We start from the raw sequence: 19,135 nt of genomic DNA, 5'->3' as shown, positions 1-19,135 counted from the left end.
TGACTGGGCTTCTGGGCTTTGTTATGCCCCTTACTGGCAATGAGGAGAGTAAGTTCTTTCCCTGGATGTTTCCTCATCTGCACAATGGTCAGGGTGGATCAGATCACTCATTCTCCATTGGTACAGCCACTATCGGCTTCGTGGAGCACTGTTCTAACTACACAGGGCCATCCTGGCGCCCCCGGATTCTGATCTGCCCAAGCAGGAACGGTGCCCGTGTTTTTGTGGTGAAAAAGCTGATCTCAGACAGAGCCCGCCCCCTTCCCATGACTACATCCATCAATGACTGTATTTTAAGCCACAGTTGATTACAAAAGACAACATCATAAATGAAGTGCATTTATTAGGAAGATAAACTCCAAATAACGAGTAGCTCGGAAGTACACTTGGCAACCTCACAGGGCAAGATATCTTAACAGAGTCCACGGGATTTTGCTTACACCACAAAAGGGAGTTTTAAGGCAGTTCAATTTGGCGGCTACAAACACGATGTGTGTGATATAAACAGAACATTCAAAACTAAGGCCCCCGAACGTCCCCAGTATCAACACATCTCTGAACTAGTAAGGTCGACAGACCCTGTTCAGGACAGAATCCAAGTCTCAAATGCAATTCAGGAGGACGCGGACCCAGAGGCTCTGCTGGATACCTCCTAAACTTGCGCAGCTAACAGACTGTCTGTGCTATTACAGGCCTCCGCCCTTATACCTTCTTATTTCACATGAACATTTTACACTGTCCTGGGAGAACAACGCACATTAGGAGAGAGGACAACAGGACTCAGTATCTCATACCACAAACCAGATGACAGAAAACAAAGGACCTACACAGACACACTGAGAGAAACAACTTTTCTGGCAGGTCTCCGGCAGGCAAGGAGACAAAGCTTAAAAATATGCCAGGGTGAGCTCCGTCTTTCCCTCCGTGGTTACCACCTGGATGAGGCTCCCCGAGTTCGGTCGGTTTTTCTCTATGATCCAGTCGTGGAAGGTTCTAGAACAAAGAAGATAAGCTTTACATTTTCAAAGCAAAACTCTCGACAACACATGCTTATATTCACAGCAGTGGCTTGGAGGTAGAGGACAGCAGCAGCAACAATGACATAGCCAGGTCCCCAGTGCCCTCAGTACTCCTTCTAATGTCCAAGTGGCAACATTCGGTGAGACTTTAACTTTGATTTTGCATTTTGCTTCATTGTTAGAATCCTTTACAACACAGTAATATGACTTTAAGTGATTTCAAAAAGACTGAAATTAGTTAATTCTAAGAGAAAGACACGTACATACACAATATTTTTAATTTGAGCAAGTGCGTACACAAACAAGCAGGGGAGTAGCAGAGGGAGGGAGAGAATCTCAAGAAGGCTCCACACTCAACACAAAGCCTGACTCAGGGTTTGATCCCACAACACTGGGATCATGACCTGAGCCGAAATCAAGAGTCGGACGCTCAACTGAGTCACCCAGGAGGCCCGAATGTGCACAATTCTTTATACTTTCCCATGTTACCTTTCCAGAAATTTAAAAGAAATCCATTCCCTTTTTTAAGTAACCATTCATAGAACACCATAGCAATGGGAAAAGATAGCAAAAAAAAAAAAAAAAAAAAAAGACTATTACAATAAAATATGTGAAGTGCAGGAATGGGGGAATTAATTACGCTGCATGCAGGGAAGGAACCCTGCCTGGAGAGTTGGGAAGGCCTCCTCTAAGAAGACAGGAATTAAAAAAGGGCACAGCAAATTCACAAGATGCAACAAGTACCTGGTAATTTTTTTTAATGTTTATTATTTTTGAGAGAGAGAAAGAGGGAGAATGACACAAGGGTGAGCAGGGGTGGGGGGAGGGGGGTGAGGGAGACACCGAATCCGAAGCAGGCTCCAGGCTCCCAGCCGTCAGCACAGAGCTCAATGTGGGGCTCAAACTCACACACCCCAAGATCATGACCTGAGCCGAAGTCGGACGCTTAACTGACTGAGCCACCCAGGTGCCCCACAAGTAGCTGATAATTTTCACACAAAACATTTACATTTGAGTACTTGGTCCCCTTGGACAACCCACCAGCTAGGACTCCGGACCTTCTTCAACTAGGAAGCACTCAGGAGTTTCTGGAATATACTTTGGTAGTGACCAGCAGCCTGCTAGACCAGAGCCGATGTTTAACTGTCAAGCCATTCAAGATCCCACTCCAAGGGCTGAACAAGCCAAGGGCAGTTATTCCATAGACCCAACAGCAAAGCACTGCTAAAACTCCCCCAAAGTCCCATCCACGTTGTGACCCATCTCTGGGGCGGGGCAGGGCTTAGGGATGGCTCTGAGGGAGACCGGTCAGATGGCTGAATGTGAAGGGGAACATGCATTACTCATGCATGTTTTAAACTGTCTTACTTCATCTTCATTAGCGGTCTGCAGTAGACAAGGGAAACACCATAACCACGGAGAGCAAAGGCTAACATACTCCAGACATTCAAAGTACATTTCATGCCAAACTTCATGTGAGTTTTCAAATCCCACAAAGGTGCCATGATTTCTGGAACAGAGGGTGGCTGGGACTCCACTACTTGGCACTAATTCAGAAACGTGACCCCCAATGGATCCATCTAGAATCCAGGTTATAGATGCTATTGGAAATACTGGCTTTTACAAAGAAGCTCAAATGCAAAACACAATTCAAAACTTGGTAGGCAGAAGTAACTGTGGGCCTAGTTAAGACCACAGGCCCTGCGGTCATACTGCCTGCATCAAATCCTGGCTCTGCTATGTGATCTAGGGCATGTTATTCATCCCCCATGCCCCCCATGCCTCAAGTCCCCAAATCTTAAACACAGATGACAGGCCCTCCCTCAGTGACTTGCTATGAACATTAAGTAAGTTAGGGGCACCTGGGTGGCTCAGCTGGTTAAGCATCTGACTCTTGATTTAGGCTCAGGTCATGATCTCACGGTTCGTGAGTTCAAGCCCTGTGTCAGGGAGTGCAGAGCCTGATTGGGATTCTCTCTCTCTCCCTCTTGGGATTCTCATTCTCTGTCTCCCTCTCTCTCTCTCTCTGCACCTCCCCCACTCTCTCTCAAAAATAAGTAAACTTAAAAAAAAAAAGATAACAGTTAAAAAATGGTGCATGATGGCACATAACAAGTGCTCCATAAATACTGGTTCCAAACATAAAAGTCCCAAATGCCTCTCAACTTAATTAAAATGAGATGTAATAGCAGGCCAGAAGCACATCCCAAACTTTGCAAACATCTTGTACACAGCTGTCGAAGCAGCAGACACACCGGCTCTTTGGGGTAAGGCCGTCTCCCGCGTGGGGAGGGCAAGGACATCTTCTTCATCTCCCTGTCCCGGGGCCTAGCCTAGCACCTGGCCCACAGTGGGTGCTCGGGGAATACATACTTACCACATGGAGGGCTGTGGGGAACTGAGATCCAGACAAACACAAAAGAGTGAGAAAGCTAACTCCTTCTCCATGATCTTCAAATGCCACCCATATCCACAAATGGGTGAATGAGATTTCAGGAACAAAGGACACTCTCTGTGAGTCTGTGGCTCAGCACTAACTCAGACACAGGAGCCCAGATGTTCCCTAGATCACCATCTGACTCCCACACTGCTGCTCCTCGTTAGCAGAGACAATGGTGTTACCGGGAACAGAGGTTTACCAAGCACTTACTATGGGTCAGACATCGTGCCAAGCGCTACCACATTTAATCCTCCTGATAATTATGGATTCCATTATACAGAAGGGGAAACTGAGGCCTAGAGCAGTCAGGCCATGCTCAGGCTGGTCAGCTCAAAATTCATGTCAGCACTGTAAACCCCTCCTGAGACTCACTCTGATGTGTCACATACCCTCCAGAGGCCTGGGAACCTCCCAAAGCCACCTGCACTGGGGAGCTAAGAGAACACAGCCTAGTCTGTAAAAGGCAGAGAGATGGGGCTGGAAGCTGCCTGTTACCGACATTATGTCAATACTCACTCAACCAGGAACTCCAAGGGCGTCCAGGAACTGAAGTCGGCCTCAGGCATTGATTTCCTGTTCATCGGAGTATCCAGGGTAACCCTGCAGTGCACAGAGACAAGCCTGTTGTGTGTGCCTCCTTTCTGTAAGAATTATAGCTGCCCAGTCCTCCTTAGCCAGGAAAATGCAATGTGAGCCTTTGGCACCAAGGGTGGCCGCATTTACATGGGGAGATCACAGGAGGACAGACAGAGGCCAGGAAGCCCTCCACATATACAGAGATCACGTCCGAGCATAATTCAGTGAAGTGTTCTGTGACTCACCCTTCAGGCAGACAGGAACAAAACAAAAGAGCCTTTTTAAAAATACAGTTTTGCCTTTTCTTAAATATAGTCTTTATTAAAGTAAACTGCTTTGCAATTTTATCTTCTTCACTCCCTAAAATGTAGCAGACTCATTTCTCACGATTTTTAAAGTGTAATAATAATATTTCTTTAAGTAGGGGAAAAAGCCTCATCCTTCGTTCTGGGACTGTTTCCTATGAACCCTTATGATTTTCAGCAAAAGGCTACAGAACTCAGATATGTAGGACTCTCCCAAGAACATTCAGGCCTCAGAAATCATTCAAAACAGCTGGGGGAGCAGGTCACGGAATCACAGAAGCTCACAAACAAAAGGGAGCTGGAAAGCCCTGTGCCCTAGCAGGTCCCGACGTCCCTTTTAGAACTACAGGCAAGAGACAAGCCGGTTGGTGCTGGGATCCTTCCAGCAGGAAGGAACCCCACCTCCAAAGCAGCTGCCTCGCCTGGGGCCAGTGACAAGGACCTTCTTCCAGGTCACAAATAGGAACGTGTCCCAGTTTCCCATATTCTCCCTCAGACACTACTGTCCCCACCTCCCCCCCACCACACACACACAAATACACACATGCAAAGGCTAAAGTACAATCTCTCTTCCACTGGCCTTACAGTGACTTGAAAGAATACAAATATTAAAAAGAAATGCATAGACTACTTTTAATAAAGAGGGACAGAGGGACAGATGGAGGGAAGGAAAGAAAACAAGGAAGAGGAAGACAGATAGACAGACCCGTCCCACCAGCCAACCATTCTGGACAGCCTGGGACGCTCCAACATCTGAAGAAGTATCTTTAGGGCCTCTGGTGAATGTGAGAAGCCAAGGTGACAGGACACACAGTCCCTGGTGAAGAGCTACTCAAATGTTAAGTCCTGGCAGCGAGGCAGAGGCAGGGAGTGAGTGGGGAGCCCCAACCACTTACGGGAGCACGGCGATGGCCGCAGAGCCGGAGGGCATGCCGCTGTTCTTTCCGGCGAGGCTCTGGCAGAGCTGATGAACAGCACCCTTGGCCATGCCGTAGCCAATCATCCCTGGGGAGGGGGGAGAAAACAGTTCAGTGACCAGTGGCCACCACTAGTGTGTCCAGAGAACCCCACGGCAGGATGGGAAGAAGAGAAGGATGGACACCTGTGGAGAGAAAGTGAAAGGGACATAGTATTCAAGGGCACCTACTATTCACCTGGCAGTTGACATTTACCGTAAAAACCATGACGTTCATCTTATTTTACTGCTGAGCCAACGGGGAGGCACCGTCAGGGTGAGTAACGTGCCCAGGCTCACACGCAGACTTGCACCGAGGCTAGAGGCCAGGCAAGAGCTGCGTCTAAACCCTCAGGTTGGTAACTTGTGGGCGAGATGGAGCACTCATCTGGAATGCACGCTGCCCAAGTTCACATCCCAGTTCTTCCACTTACCACTACAGAAATCCCAGGCAAGTTCTCAAAACCTTTCTAAGCTTGGGTTACCCCATCTGTAAAATGGGGATAAAGTACTTAATTGCGGGCTCAGCACAGGGTAGGTGCTCCCTAAATGTTTCCCATCAAATTAACAGAAGTAATATGCCCTGGAGTCCCACCCACTGTTTAAAGTATAGCGACTGAGCAATTTCCACGTGAGTATACATGCTACCTATTAATTTTCCTTTCCTCCCGCTGGCCAATCACTGTTTACTGACTGAATGAAGAAGCAAGGCATGTCTTTTACTAGGACCAGTTTCTATGTCCCCCACAGCACCCAGCTGTGGATTCTCACTAACCAACAACAAAGAAGCATGGTTAGTTGTTGCAGACACCTCTCCTCCTCCTGAAAACCACTGTTTCTTTCGAAGATCAGCAGCCTCCTTAAAAAAAAAAACCCAGCGCACATGCTGTTCAAAGTGTAACAGATGAGGAGGCCTCAAAGGTCCAGGGGAGGTGGGGATCACAGCCCAGCCAAGGAACCAATCACTAACCTCTTCAACAGCCACCCTGAATTGCAAAAGAGGGTCAAGGTCTCAAACAGTTATTTAGAAGCACAAGAAGGTTTCACCATCTCTGGCTTCTCCGCTTAATCAGGGGCAGGACGCCAACAGCGACATAAAGATTTACCTCTGCACGACTGAAATAAACCAATGCACAAATCTTATTCATCCAGCCCCAGTCCCCAGCAGACGCCCAGGGGCCCCTCTTCATTCTATTCAAACAATATGAGGCAGAAAGAAACAAGCAACCAGCAACAAGCTACCGGCATCCTTAATGGTTTGATTCCGCGGGATTCTACATGATGTTGGTAAGAGGGTCATTTGCAAGATGCAAAAACAAACAAACAAAAAAAGCATTCATTAAAAAGATAAATACTTTTCCTCTCAATATAAAATGATCAATGTAGTCCCTAAGGACTGATTCCCAAACACAGCACAGATCCCTAAGTGGTCAACAAGTGATTGCCATCAATTCTGATAGTTTATCGTCCAGGAGACAGTCTATAAATAACAAGCCTGAACACAGGAGCATGGGGTTTTCTGAGTACCTTTCCAAGTGAACACTTTCCAGTTTTGAACAACCCTTCTTGTGATGAAGGACCACTAAGCCCATCTGTCATTTGTTTCTGGACTATATACATAGATTTCCCTAGATGACTCTGGGATCAGAATCAAAGTTAAAACATTTCATGACTCAAATAAATTTAACAACATCAAACTAAGAACTTAAAGATGAACAAGTTTATTAACATCTAAAGCAGAAATAGTTGGGTTTTTTAAAGTCTGGAATAAATAACCAAAGTTCACATTTACTATTGATTCTATAATCTTTCTAAGCCATTAAGAGATTTGCAAGTCACAACCACCATATAGAGGAGATAGTATTATTTATCCCCATTTTACAGATGGCAAAACTGAGGCTCAGAGAGGTTAAGTAATTTGCCAAATATTACACAGTAAGTGGCAAAACCACAACAGAAAACCAACCTGGGTAGTTCTAGAACCTCCTTTTTTTTTATATATAAGTTTATTTATTTTGAGAGACAGACAGCGAGCATGAGCGTGGGAGGAGCAGAGAGAAAGGGAGAGAAAGAATCCAAAGCAAGCTTCGTGCTGCCAGCACAGAGCCCAATGTGGGGCTCAATTTCACAAACCATGAGATTATGACCTCAGATGAAATCAAGAGTCGGACCCTCAACCAAGTCACGCAGGTGCCCCCAGAACCTGCAGTCTTAACCAGTATCCAAAACTATAAATAAAAAAGATATTTAAAGACCAAAACAAAGAAAAAGACTATTTCATCTTTTAGAAAAATTAGTCTTTTAGTTATAAGGTTTTCTTTTTTAAATGTCAAGCCATTACTCATTTTTCTATTCACTTTCCACTGGCTCTGCCCTATGTCACCTTTGATAAAAACCAGATCTCAACCAAACCAACATCAAACATTTACACAGCTTTAATTATTGGAATAGCCATGGGCCTGTAAGATCACATGCTCTGAGAAATCTAATGAGAAAGTGAGTGGCAGGAAATTGTTAATTTATTAAGAGGACTCATAGTTCAGTGACTTACATTAAAATTGAAAAGGCGCTCCAGATCTCTACTACTTACTAAAGAGACCCCAAAAAAGTTCCCCCCCTTTCTTTTTAACGTTTATTTATTTTTTAGAGAGAGAGAGGGTGCGTGTGAGTGGGGGAGGAGCAGAAAAAGAGGGAGACAGAGGATCCAAAGCGGGCTCTGCGCGGGCAGCAGAAAACCCATGTGGGGCTTGAACTCATGACCATGAGATCAAGATTCGAGGCGAAGTCAGTTGCTTAACCAGCTGAGCCACCCAGGCACCCCATCCCCTCTTTTTTTTTTTTTAATTTTTTTTTTTTTAACGTTTATTTATTTTTGAGACAGACAGAGACAGAGCATGAACGAACGGGGAAGGGGCAGAGAGAGAGGGAGACACAGAATCGGAAACAGGCTCCAGGCTCTGAGCCATCAGCTCAGAGCCCGACGCAGGGCTCGAACTCACGGACCGCGAGATCGTGACCTGAGCTGAAGTCGGAGGCTTAACCGACTGAGCCACCCAGGCGACCCCCCTCCTTTTTTTAAAGAAGAGCTTACTTAGGTGGTCGACGTAGACACTTTCCACCTCCCTGTGCTGTCCCCAACCCCATTTAAATTTCATTAGCCTCATTCCAAAGGGAATGCTATGGGTTGAATCGTATCCCTCCTCCCACTCCCAAATTCATGTGTTGACGTCCTAAACTTCAGTATCTCAGAAGGTGATTGTATTTGGAGACAGGGTGTTTAAAGAGGTAATTAAGTTAAAATGAGGTCTTTAGAGCGGGCCTTAATGCAATCTGACTGGTCTCCTTACAAGACAAGGACATCAGGACACAGACACATGCAGAGGGACATCCATGTGAGGACACAGGGAGAAGACGGCCATCTGCAAGCCAAGGAGAGAGGCTCCAGAAGAAACCAAACCTTCCCACACCTTGATCTCAGACTTTCCAGCCTCCAGGAACTGTGAGAAAATAAATTTCTGTGTTTAAGCCCTACAAACCATGGTCTGTTTTCATGACAGTCTCCCAGGAAATACCCGGAATAAAAATGCAAAGGAAATCACGGTTCTGTTCTGATGCAGCATAAGAAGCACACAATTCAGAAACGATCAGGGTTTTGGTTCAAAGTGTAATTACAGCTTACTTATTACATAATGACAAGGTCCTGAACCTAAGTTCTAGTTCATTTCCCTGTAAATGAAAAAGGTAGTAACAGTCCACCGCAGGATTAAATGAGAATATATGTGAAAGGAAAGAGCAACTATGAGAAGACTCGGCAAGTGGTGGGCATTGTATATACATCGACGCCTCTCATGCCTCACAGTTACGCTTCAGGGAGGTGTTACTGCCATTTACGATTAAAGAAACTAGAGCAGAATTTGGTCAAAGACCTCAAATAATCTGTTCAAAGCCACTCAACTAAAGTGAAGAATCCACACTCAGCTCTCTTACCGAAAGCCCCACCATTTCCAGGGGCTGAGCTGCTTCTCAGGGACACACGAACACAGGGTGATGAAGATAAAACTTATTTATTAACTGATTAGTATCCACCTCCTCACCATTCATGCCCTGGGTGGATCCCAGATGCATGGAGTGGTGGGAGTCCCAGATTACAGGACTCTGCACCCACCATACACATGAAGACAATGCAAACAGAAGGGGTCAGAGTCCTACCCCTAAAAAAAGCCAGGAAGCACACTCCACCCAGCTGTAAAGCCTCCTGGAGGCTAAAGGGCTCCCAGGTCCCTCACCTAAGGAAGCATCCAGCAGCCCAGGGGGTGAGGGCAAGTGCTCCCATTTCACACACTGGGAAACAAAGGCCTACCGGGAGTCCCGTCCAGCGCGGCCTTGGCACCAGCCAAGGTGAGGAGGCCTCCTTCTTTGAGGTGCCTGGTGGCCAGGTGGCTGGAGATGATCGATGTCCACATGCTCTGCTTCCACATCAGGTCACAGTTTTTAAAGAGAGCTGAATGAGAAAACAACATGTGAGCTGAGCATTCGCAGGGAAGAGACTGAAAGGTAAGCTCCACTCACGGCGTCCCATGAGGAGGCGTTGACAACCACTCCTGCTCTCTCAGTCCCTAACTACAAGGTCCAGTACAAAACAGCACAGTGCCGTGGTCAGAGACCTGGGTTCGAATCCAGGCCATGTGACTACCCGAGTCTCAAGTTTTCTCACCTGTAAAGTGGTTAAAATTTTAGCCAATAAATGAGCACTGTTAACAAATAGGCTGAACTGGCTTTAACTCAGAAATTGTTCTACTTTATGAAGGACAGTAGATTTGTAATAAGAAGCTATACGTCTAAGTCAAGTTTTACCTGTGATCAATCTGAGGCACTTATACTGCATGGACATAAAGAGGGTTCTTATAGAGCACATTTTTTTATGGCTGAAAGTTGAATGCCAGCTTTAAAGACTCTTTAGAAGAAAGCTGCTCAGACAATCATTTCATGCTTATTTTAATCCTCTGACCTTGCCCAAGACATGGTGGGGAGTAAGTGGTAACGTGATCACATCACCAGCTGGGCAAGACACCCAGAATCCAGAAAGCAATCCCTCCTGAGACCAGAGGAGGGGTCTTCAGTAAGTGATAACCAAGGTATTACATTTCCCGGCTACAAAGAACTAGACAAAAACAAAAGTATGGATCCACATTTATCAATTCTTGTTCCCGAAACACACAGAAGGCCATCAGGGTGTTCAGCCAACCCTGATTGGCTGAACAAAATACCAATTTTATATTTAACTGATTTCACAGAATATCAATTCCTTTTTAAAGAGCTTTGACTTTGTGGGTTCAAACCCCGCGTCGGGCTCAACACTGACAGCTCAGGGCCTGGAGCCTGCTTCAGATTCTATGTCTCTCTCTCTCTGCCTCTCCCCTACTCACGCTGTCTCTCTCTCAAAAATAAATATTTTAAAAATGAAAAAAAAAGAGCTTTGAATGATAAACATAGAAGGAATAACAAAATTTAAAAACTGCTGACTCAGGCAGAGATTATCAACGGAGGCTTAAAACCAATAGGTTTGGGGAATTTGAGACCCTCAAGGTGCTTAAAAATACGATACTCACACATGATGCCGAAGTAGCATCCCACGGATCACTTACTGATCGCAAACAGAAAAACGTACCTTTACGATGGAAGTCTGCGGCTACCACCCTAATCAAGCACCGTTTGGCATCACTATGGATCGGTACGGTGATCTGACAGGGTAAGTGTCCCCACATGATGTCACAGGAAGCACACATCACTCAAGAGGAACTCTCACCTCCAAAACATTCAACTCGAATCTAATTAAGTCTCTAGACCTAAATTCTAGTTCACAAGAAATACCATGGACAGAGGAACAGGTAAATGACACCTTACAGAAATGGCTGGACAAATTCGGTCTGTGGAACTTTCTCTGGGAAAAGTGCCCTGTCTACCACCAAGTCTATCACAAAAGAAAAAAGTAATTCTAGATTAAGAGACTAAAAATAACAACAAAATGCAATGCACAAACCCTGACTGGAAAATACATTTAGGCGGGAAAAAAACTATAAAAGATTTGGAATAAACTGGAGAATTCGAATACAGGCTGAGTTTTATTAATCTTATAGAATTATTATTAATTTTCTTAGGTATGGTCACAGTATTAAGATAACGTAGGAGAATGAGTTTACTCCCTGAAGATATATGCAGAAGTGTGTTGAAATTCTTACTTTCAGATAGTTAACAAAAAAATACACACGCAGAATACATATGCACAAGAAAACAAGAAAGCACACGTATGGCAAATGTTAATATCTGAATTTAGAGGGCACAGGGTGTTCAATGAACTGTTCTTCCAATTTTTCTGTATGTTAGAAAATTTTCATAATAAATATTGGAAAACATACTCAGCTTTAATAAATGCTCAATTTTTAGTCTTTTAGAAATTTATTTGAGAAAAAGAAAGAGAATAGGTGCACACGCGGGTTTGAGGAGAGAGAGAGTGAGAAAGAATCCCAAGCAGGCTCCGTGCTGTCAGCCCAGAGCCCCAAGAGGGGCTCCGCCTCACAAACTGAGATGGTGACCTGAGCTGAAATCAAAAGACAGATGCTTGACAGACTGAGCCACCCAGGTGCTCCTTGAGTCCTTCCGACTTTCAGAATGATCTATTTCATACACATCCCCCAGTTCCCACCCAGTAATAGGCCCTGAAAGACTGGGATGGAAACAATACTTATTCCATTCTGCTTCTACTTCAAACTTCAAACTTAATGTCCCTCTCCCGTAACCCCCGTTATGGGAAGTGTTTTCTTCATCCGTCAAATGGGATGTTAATCCCTACTGCACACACCTCCCAAAGGTTCTGGGAGAAATACAGAAAAACCTGTCTTTGCCAGCTGGACAAAATGCAGAGCAGAATGAATGATTCACTGAGAAAAGGACTCACACTTGGATTTGGCATTGCCTCCGGCCCATCCTCCAGCCACACAAAGGATTGCATCCACCTTCTCTTCACCCAAGAGCTTTCCGACCTCAGCTGTCACCTTAAACAAAAGGGACAAAAAAGGTGCAATAAGCAGTCAGGTAAACCCAAACAGACTAATGTCCTTACAGATGCCTCAGTTTATTTTTCACTCGTTTTGAAGTCAGTTACCAGTACCTGGCAATTAACCCTTTGAAGATTAGAGGAAGGACCAATCGACAGTAAGCATCTTAGACAGTGAAACCCAACTACATTTCAATGTGATTTTTAGAAAGCAATCTAGGGGCGCCTGGGTGGCACAGTCAGTTAAGCGTCCAACTTCAGCCAGGTCACGATCTTGCAGTCCGTGAGTTCGAGCCCCGCGTCAGGCTCTGGGCTGATGGCTCAGAGCCTGGAGCCTGTTTCCGATTCTGTGTCTCCCTCTCTCTCTGCCCCTCCCCCATTCATGATCTGTCTCTCTCTGTCCCAAAAATAAATAAACGTTGAAAAAAAAAAAAAAAAGAAAGCAATCTAGAGTCTTCTTTTGGGATGGTTAAGACATTAGCACCCCTGGAAGAGAGCAATGAATAAAGAAAAGCAGGAAAAGGTTTTTAAAAAATCACCGAGAGCTTCAATGCCCACAGCTAACCTTCCGGTCTATTTCTTTCCAGACTTTCTTCACACATCACAGAATCTCAGTCTGAGATAATCTATTCTTTTCTACCCTCATTACAAACATCCCTTTAACTGCAACTCCAAACCTAAGTGCCAACAGGAAATATTTTTAAAAAGAGCAACAAAAAATAGTCAACTATACTTCATGTAAAAAAAAATATAGTCAATGGCAAAATGTTAGTAAATACCAGGTACATGGGTGATCATTTCTCTCTTTACTTCTGTTTGAAATTTTTAAAATGTTGAAAATACATACATGTCATTTTGTTACAATTTATTAAAACAAAAATCTGGCAAGACAGGCAAGTCTGGCCATCGACCGCTTTCACATTTCTCCAGAATGGCTGAAACGACTTAACCCATGACCGTGTATCTTTGCCTGTGGTAAGTTAGTCCCCTACCTCTTTCCCCAGCAATTTCTGAAGCCTCACATCACTCCTTCAAAGAGAACACTTTGGCAATGGAAACCAATCTTTCATCTCCCTACACCCCATACCTACATCTTTCCTTTTAAGAAATTCCTGAACTTCTGAATTCTTTTTTTTTTTTTTCAACCTTTTTTATTTATTTTTGGGACAGAGAGAGACAGAGCATGAACAGGGGAGGGGCAGAGAGAGAGAGGGAGACACAGAATCGGAAACAGGCTCCAGGCTCCGAGCCATCAGCCCAGAGCCTGACGCGGGGCTCGAACTCACGGACCGCGAGATCGTGACCTGGCTGAAGTCGGACGCTTAACCGACTGCGCCACCCAGGCGCCCCCCTGAACTTCTGAATTCTTAAACCAAGTCCTGTTACCAAGAGCCCAGATCCCAGCTGCCAGAAGTTGGCTATCTCCCAATGTCCATATGTACACACAACCTTGTACATGCTCATCTTTTCAGGGAAACATGGAGCCGGAGAAACGAGGCACCTGTTTGACTTTTACAACATCTATGCCTTTAATTCCTTCCCCTTAAATTTTGCTCTCTGCCCAATCGTTTTCCATAGACTTAATACCTTTCTCATGTCTTCATCTCCTATCTCTAGTGAATCTCATGCCTAGGGGGCCAATTTTACATGGGTTAGGATTAAATTTCCTCTTCTGAAGCCTTAAAAACAAACACTGGAGGTCATGCTGTTTATCTGGAGCAGAAGAGCCAGTGACAGACACTGATCACAGAGAACCACAGCCAGAAGAGCCGCCGCCCAGGTGCCCCACAAACTCCCCATTTCTAAAAGGGAGATCAGTCAGAAACGTTTTGCGAGTGTTAGAGAACTGAAGCAAGTTGATGTGCATACAGCACTCAGGATGATGCCTGACACAAAACTATGCCTTGTTGGGTTTTATTATTAAGCCCATTAAGGCCAATAAGTAATCATTAAGTACAGGAAACACTAGGATCAGATTAAGTAAAAACAACAAAAATCTATATTCTGGAAAGTCAGCTGGCTTTTTATATTCTAACCTCTGTGAAACCGATGCTTTAGAAAGAGTAAGTGAGCAGGAGAGTATCCTCAGTATGGGCTTTTTTTCTTTCTTTTTTTTATTTTTGGACTTATACACACATATGTTTGGAGAAATGGACTGGAAGGAAATACTACAAAACATTAACTGCATAATGGGACTAAAAATGACTTCCCCATTCTTTTTGCTTAATTGTATTTTCTACATCATACATGTATCACCTTTAAAATTTAAAATATTCTTGGGACACCTGGGTGGCTCAGTTGGTTAAGCATCCAACTCTTGGTCTCAGCTCAGGTCATGATCTCACAGTTCATGGGTCTGAGCCCCACATCGGGTTCTGTGCTGACAGCATGAAGCCTGCTTGGGATTCTCTCTCTCCCCCTCTCTCTGCCTCTCCACTGCTCACATGCTCGCTCTCGCTCTGGCTCGCTCTCTCTCAAAATAAATAAATAAACTTTAGAAAAATTTTAAAACATAGCTAGTACCATTAAACATCAGACCCTCAGTAGTGTTCAGATTACTAGGGAGAATGTAACTAAACAAAGGGCAGACTCTGAGCTTACTGAAGTTGTTAGTTAAGTCTCTTATTAGGAAATCCCATGCTCTCTACTCCACCACGAGCTAGCTTTTTGGCCATGTCACTTAGTGTCTCATCTCCTAAGCTATAAAATGGGTCTACCCCCACCTGCCCGCCTGCCTCACTGAGTGCTTGCCTGTAAAAGTACGTCACATCACACAAAGAATAATGCGGAGATTTCCTTGGGAACATGAGCTACAGCACTGACATGAGAACCACAGAGAGCATAGTCCCCCATGTAGCTTATGGGAACGGCTCTTCCAGAAAGGTCGGCCCATGTAAGAGCATCTCTGATATTTATACCAACATGGCCATCAAACTGTCACTGTCCTTCTGGGCAGTGACACTATCACAGGGAGAAACAGGGGTATTTCACAGTTTATGTATTCATTGGACTTCTTGTTTTACAATAAGCATATCATTGTAGAATTAAAATTACCCTGTTTTGTTAGGGTTCAGGCTTTGAACTAGGGAGCTCCACTTTTTAGAATGCATCCTAAATAATCAGAGATAGAGACAAAGATGTTCAGCACAGGATTCCTGATAATGGTAAAAAAGAAAAACTGCAAGCCATTTCAATGTGCAGGAAGTAGAAACTAAAGAAATTAAAAAATACATGCCGACACAGAGGGGTTTTCTCAAGTGATCTGAGAAGTATTTAAATTAAGTATTAAGTTAAAAAAAAAGCTGACCATAAAATATAAAATACAAGATTATCTCAACTTACAAAACTAAAAACATATAGGATACATAGGAAAGACAAGAAAATGGGCCAAAATGTGAACAGTGAGCTAAAGAAACGGATTATGAGTAATTTATCCTCTTTATATTTTTGTTACTTTTTCCAAATTTCCCCCAATGAGCACAAATGGCTTTCATAAACAGAGAGCACTAACTGGAGGAAAAAAAAAAAAAAGAATGCATTACCAGAGGAAACCGCTCCCCAGGGTTTCCCTACCACAATGCTCGGTGGGTCTTTTTCTGGAATTACCTGGTCGGCCTGCTCCGTAAATGAGTCCGTCATTCTAACCACGACACTAGCACTAGCCTCTTCATTCTCCACCACGTCGATGCTGGCAACCCACTGGAGTGAAAGAGAAAACAGCTTTGGTCAAGAGACAATTAGTTGTTTTCCCAGAAAGATCCACACTCAGAAATGGGGGCAGTGTAGACAGATGAGAGGCTTAAATGAAAACCCACCAGAGATAGAGAACAAACTGAAGGTTGATGGGGGGTGGAGGAGAGGGGAAAGTGGGTGATGGGCACTGAGGAGGGCACTTGTTGGGATGAGCACTGGGTATTGTATGGAAACCAATTTGACAATATATTTTAAAACAACAACAACAACAACACCAGACAAAGAATCTCACTACTGACCTCTCATGCTCCTTACACACATTTGGCTTCAGCCAGTCCACTCCTTACTGAGCCCCAGCCTAGCCCATCTGCCCCCAAACACCTCACCTTCCTCCTCCACTCTCACCTCTTAAGGCAAACCCTGCACTTCCAGCGACCCCTCGACCAGAGCAAAAAAGCAAAACAGCTTTGTTTGTAAAGGGCCAGAAAGTAAATACTTTCGGCTGGCCATATGGTCTGTGTTGCATCTACTCAAATCTGCTGTTGTGATGGCAGAGCACCCCAGACAATATAGATAAATGAAGGAGTGTGCCTACATCCAATAAAACTTCAGGCACTAAAACTCCAGAAATGTGAATTTCATGTAAGTTTCACATGGTACAAAATTCTATTTTTTTTTAATTTTTTTTCCCAACCATTTAAAAATGTGAAACCATTCTTAGTTCTTGGGTTGTACAAAAATAGACAACAGGCCTAGTCTTCCCGGGAGGACTAAAGTTTTCAGACCCCTGCCCTAGAGCACAGAGGGATGGCTTTGGGTTTGGGAATCAGACCAAAGTTTGAATCCTGGCCCTGCAAGACAGTGGCTTTCTCATAGAGGTTAACAATTAACAGGATTAATGTGAAAATTCACTGAAATGGAGCATGCTACAGCTCCTGGCACAGGTGACACACAGTTCCTACTCAGAAAGTTCCAGGGCCCTGAGGTTCACAGGACCCAGAGATATGTATCTCTACCACAAGCTATGAAGAACACAGCATCCATTTAAGAACACTCACTACTTCTATGTCACCAGCCACGGGGGGATACAGACACAAAGAAAAGGTTGTATCCCAGTCCCTCCCAGAGTTCCTAGAAATGTAGGGGTGGGGACGGGGGAGACAGAGTCCAAGGTAAATCAGTTTGTCAGATTCTGCCAAGTCAGAAATAAACCAAAGTGGCCCCAACAGGGGGAAGTGCCCCCACCGGGGAAAGGCACAGCTCTCACATCTGTAACACATGGATACCAACAGGATTCCCTAATTCAAGTTTGGGGAAGAGTAAATGAAATTAATAAGAGTATGTGAGAACACAGTGCCTAGCCAACACTCCTAATAACACTGTCACCACCATCCACCTCCACAGACCCTGGAAGATGCCTCAAATAGTCTTCCAAGTTGAGTAAAAAGACGGTGGTGTGCTTAGAATCCATTAAATGTCCTATACCAGAGGCTGAGCCAAAAGAAAATCCTGGAACCCTTTCTTCCTGGTCCCGGGGCTACCCTGGCCCAGGCTGCTGCTACAAACTAAAACCCCGAGGCAAAACTTCCCAGAGCTCCAGCACATTTTGTGCAAGTGACAGCTGCAGGGAGGAGACAGAGGGCGGAGTCCCCACCAGAAAAGCACTGAGCCCTCCAGAGATGCTGGGGTCAGGGTCCCCGGCCATACGTCAGCTCCGCTCCTACTAGCCTCCTACAAGAAGCAATACCCGATTATGCAAAGTAGTTCAAATGGTCTTTCCAAAACAAAGAAGCCACCAGCAATGGTGGGGCTGAGCCTTCCAACAATCAGGTGCAAGGCTGGCTGAAGGAACCGGGGTAATTATAGTAATACTAATAGCTAACATTTAAACAGCCTTTACCACAAGTCAGATACTTTACAAGCACACCAAAGATCTCATTCAATTCGCACAAGCCCCTAAGGGATAATACTAGTATTATCCCCATTTTAAAGACGGGGAAACTGAGGTTCGCGGACTTTAATCAATCAGTTAACGACTAGTAACCCGCGCCACGCAGTCTAATTCCAGAGCCTTCCTTCTCATAGTTTCTCCATGTACCCTCAAGCCCGCTCCTCTTTATTCCCCTCTGGAATTCTCTCCGAAGCCATTCTAGACTTTCCGGGCCTGGCGGAGCGGGCAGCCCCATCCCTCACCTCCTTGCAGAGCAAAGGCCCCGCACCTAAGATGCGGCGTAGGCACGCACTCTAGCCAGGAACAGAGCAGTAGACCTGTGCACGCCCGTGCAAGCACTCACGCCTGGCCTGTACAGGGGCCCCGGGCTTTAACCAGACTGCCCTCCAGGGCCGCACCGGTAAGCCCCTCCGCTCCCCAGTCGCCAGCGTACCCGCCCGCCACCCAACCAGAAGGTGCCGCAAAGCCCCGCGGAGACCCGGCCGAATTACCCAGTTGCGGGCCCGGAACGCCTGCACGCATCGGGAGCCGAGCGCGCCCCTCCCGCCGTACACCAGCACCCGGCGCGCCTCTCCAGCGACCGCCGCCATCCCGCTCCGCCTCCCGCTCGGCTCCCGAAGCTCCGAATGCCCGGAGCCCGAACGCGGCGCCCCGGCTCGCCCGGCCCCGCCCCGGCCGGCCCACCCACCGGGCCAAGAGGGACCGAGCGGCCGCTGAGCCCGAGCCGCGCCCGCTGCTGCCCCCTAGCGCGCGGCCATGCACCTGACAGCCTGAGGGTGCTCAAGCCGCGCCCCGCCGCCCGCCGGCCTGTAGGTGCTGGGCCCCCGGGATGTGCAGGGCGCAAGGGTGGAGAACAGGTGTGCGCGCGTGTGGGTGGCGCCCGCCCTCACGATGCTGAGTTCTGTGGGGGAGACAGGACAAACCACGTATATGTTTTAACCTTTAAATAAGAGTGAAGGCTCTGAAGCCCGATGCCTGGCCCCCTATTTAATAGCTTTGTAGCGCTAAGCAACTTGCTTAACCGCTCTGTGCCTCAGTCTCCTCTGGGTAAAATGGGAATACTAATAGTCTGTCCTCCTAGCGTTTTGGAAAGGATTTTAAAGGATAATACTAGAGTTCTGAGAGCAGTGCGTGGCTAGTAG

General features: G+C 45.7%; 1 protein-coding gene across 1 annotated transcript; it reads right to left on the bottom strand.

Moving 5' to 3' along the window:
* Positions 1 to 326: 326 nt before the first annotated feature.
* On the bottom strand, positions 327 to 18,642 carry QDPR (quinoid dihydropteridine reductase). The gene is made up of 7 exons (XM_023253284.2): positions 18,485 to 18,642; positions 15,956 to 16,048; positions 12,251 to 12,347; positions 9,656 to 9,796; positions 5,237 to 5,345; positions 3,976 to 4,059; positions 327 to 993 (listed from the first exon to the last, which is right to left on the bottom strand). Exons 1-7 carry the CDS (start codon positions 18,581 to 18,583, stop codon positions 888 to 890), a joined length of 729 nt encoding a protein of 242 aa, XP_023109052.1. The 5' UTR covers positions 18,584 to 18,642; the 3' UTR covers positions 327 to 887.
* Between the last annotated feature and the right edge of the window lie 493 nt (positions 18,643 to 19,135).

The sequence above is a fragment of the Felis catus genome, chromosome B1 (assembly GCF_018350175.1).
Source record: "Felis catus isolate Fca126 chromosome B1, F.catus_Fca126_mat1.0, whole genome shotgun sequence".
In the NCBI taxonomy this organism is placed as follows: domain Eukaryota; kingdom Metazoa; phylum Chordata; class Mammalia; order Carnivora; family Felidae; genus Felis; species Felis catus.
This window is presented reverse-complemented; position numbering and strand designations above follow the sequence as displayed.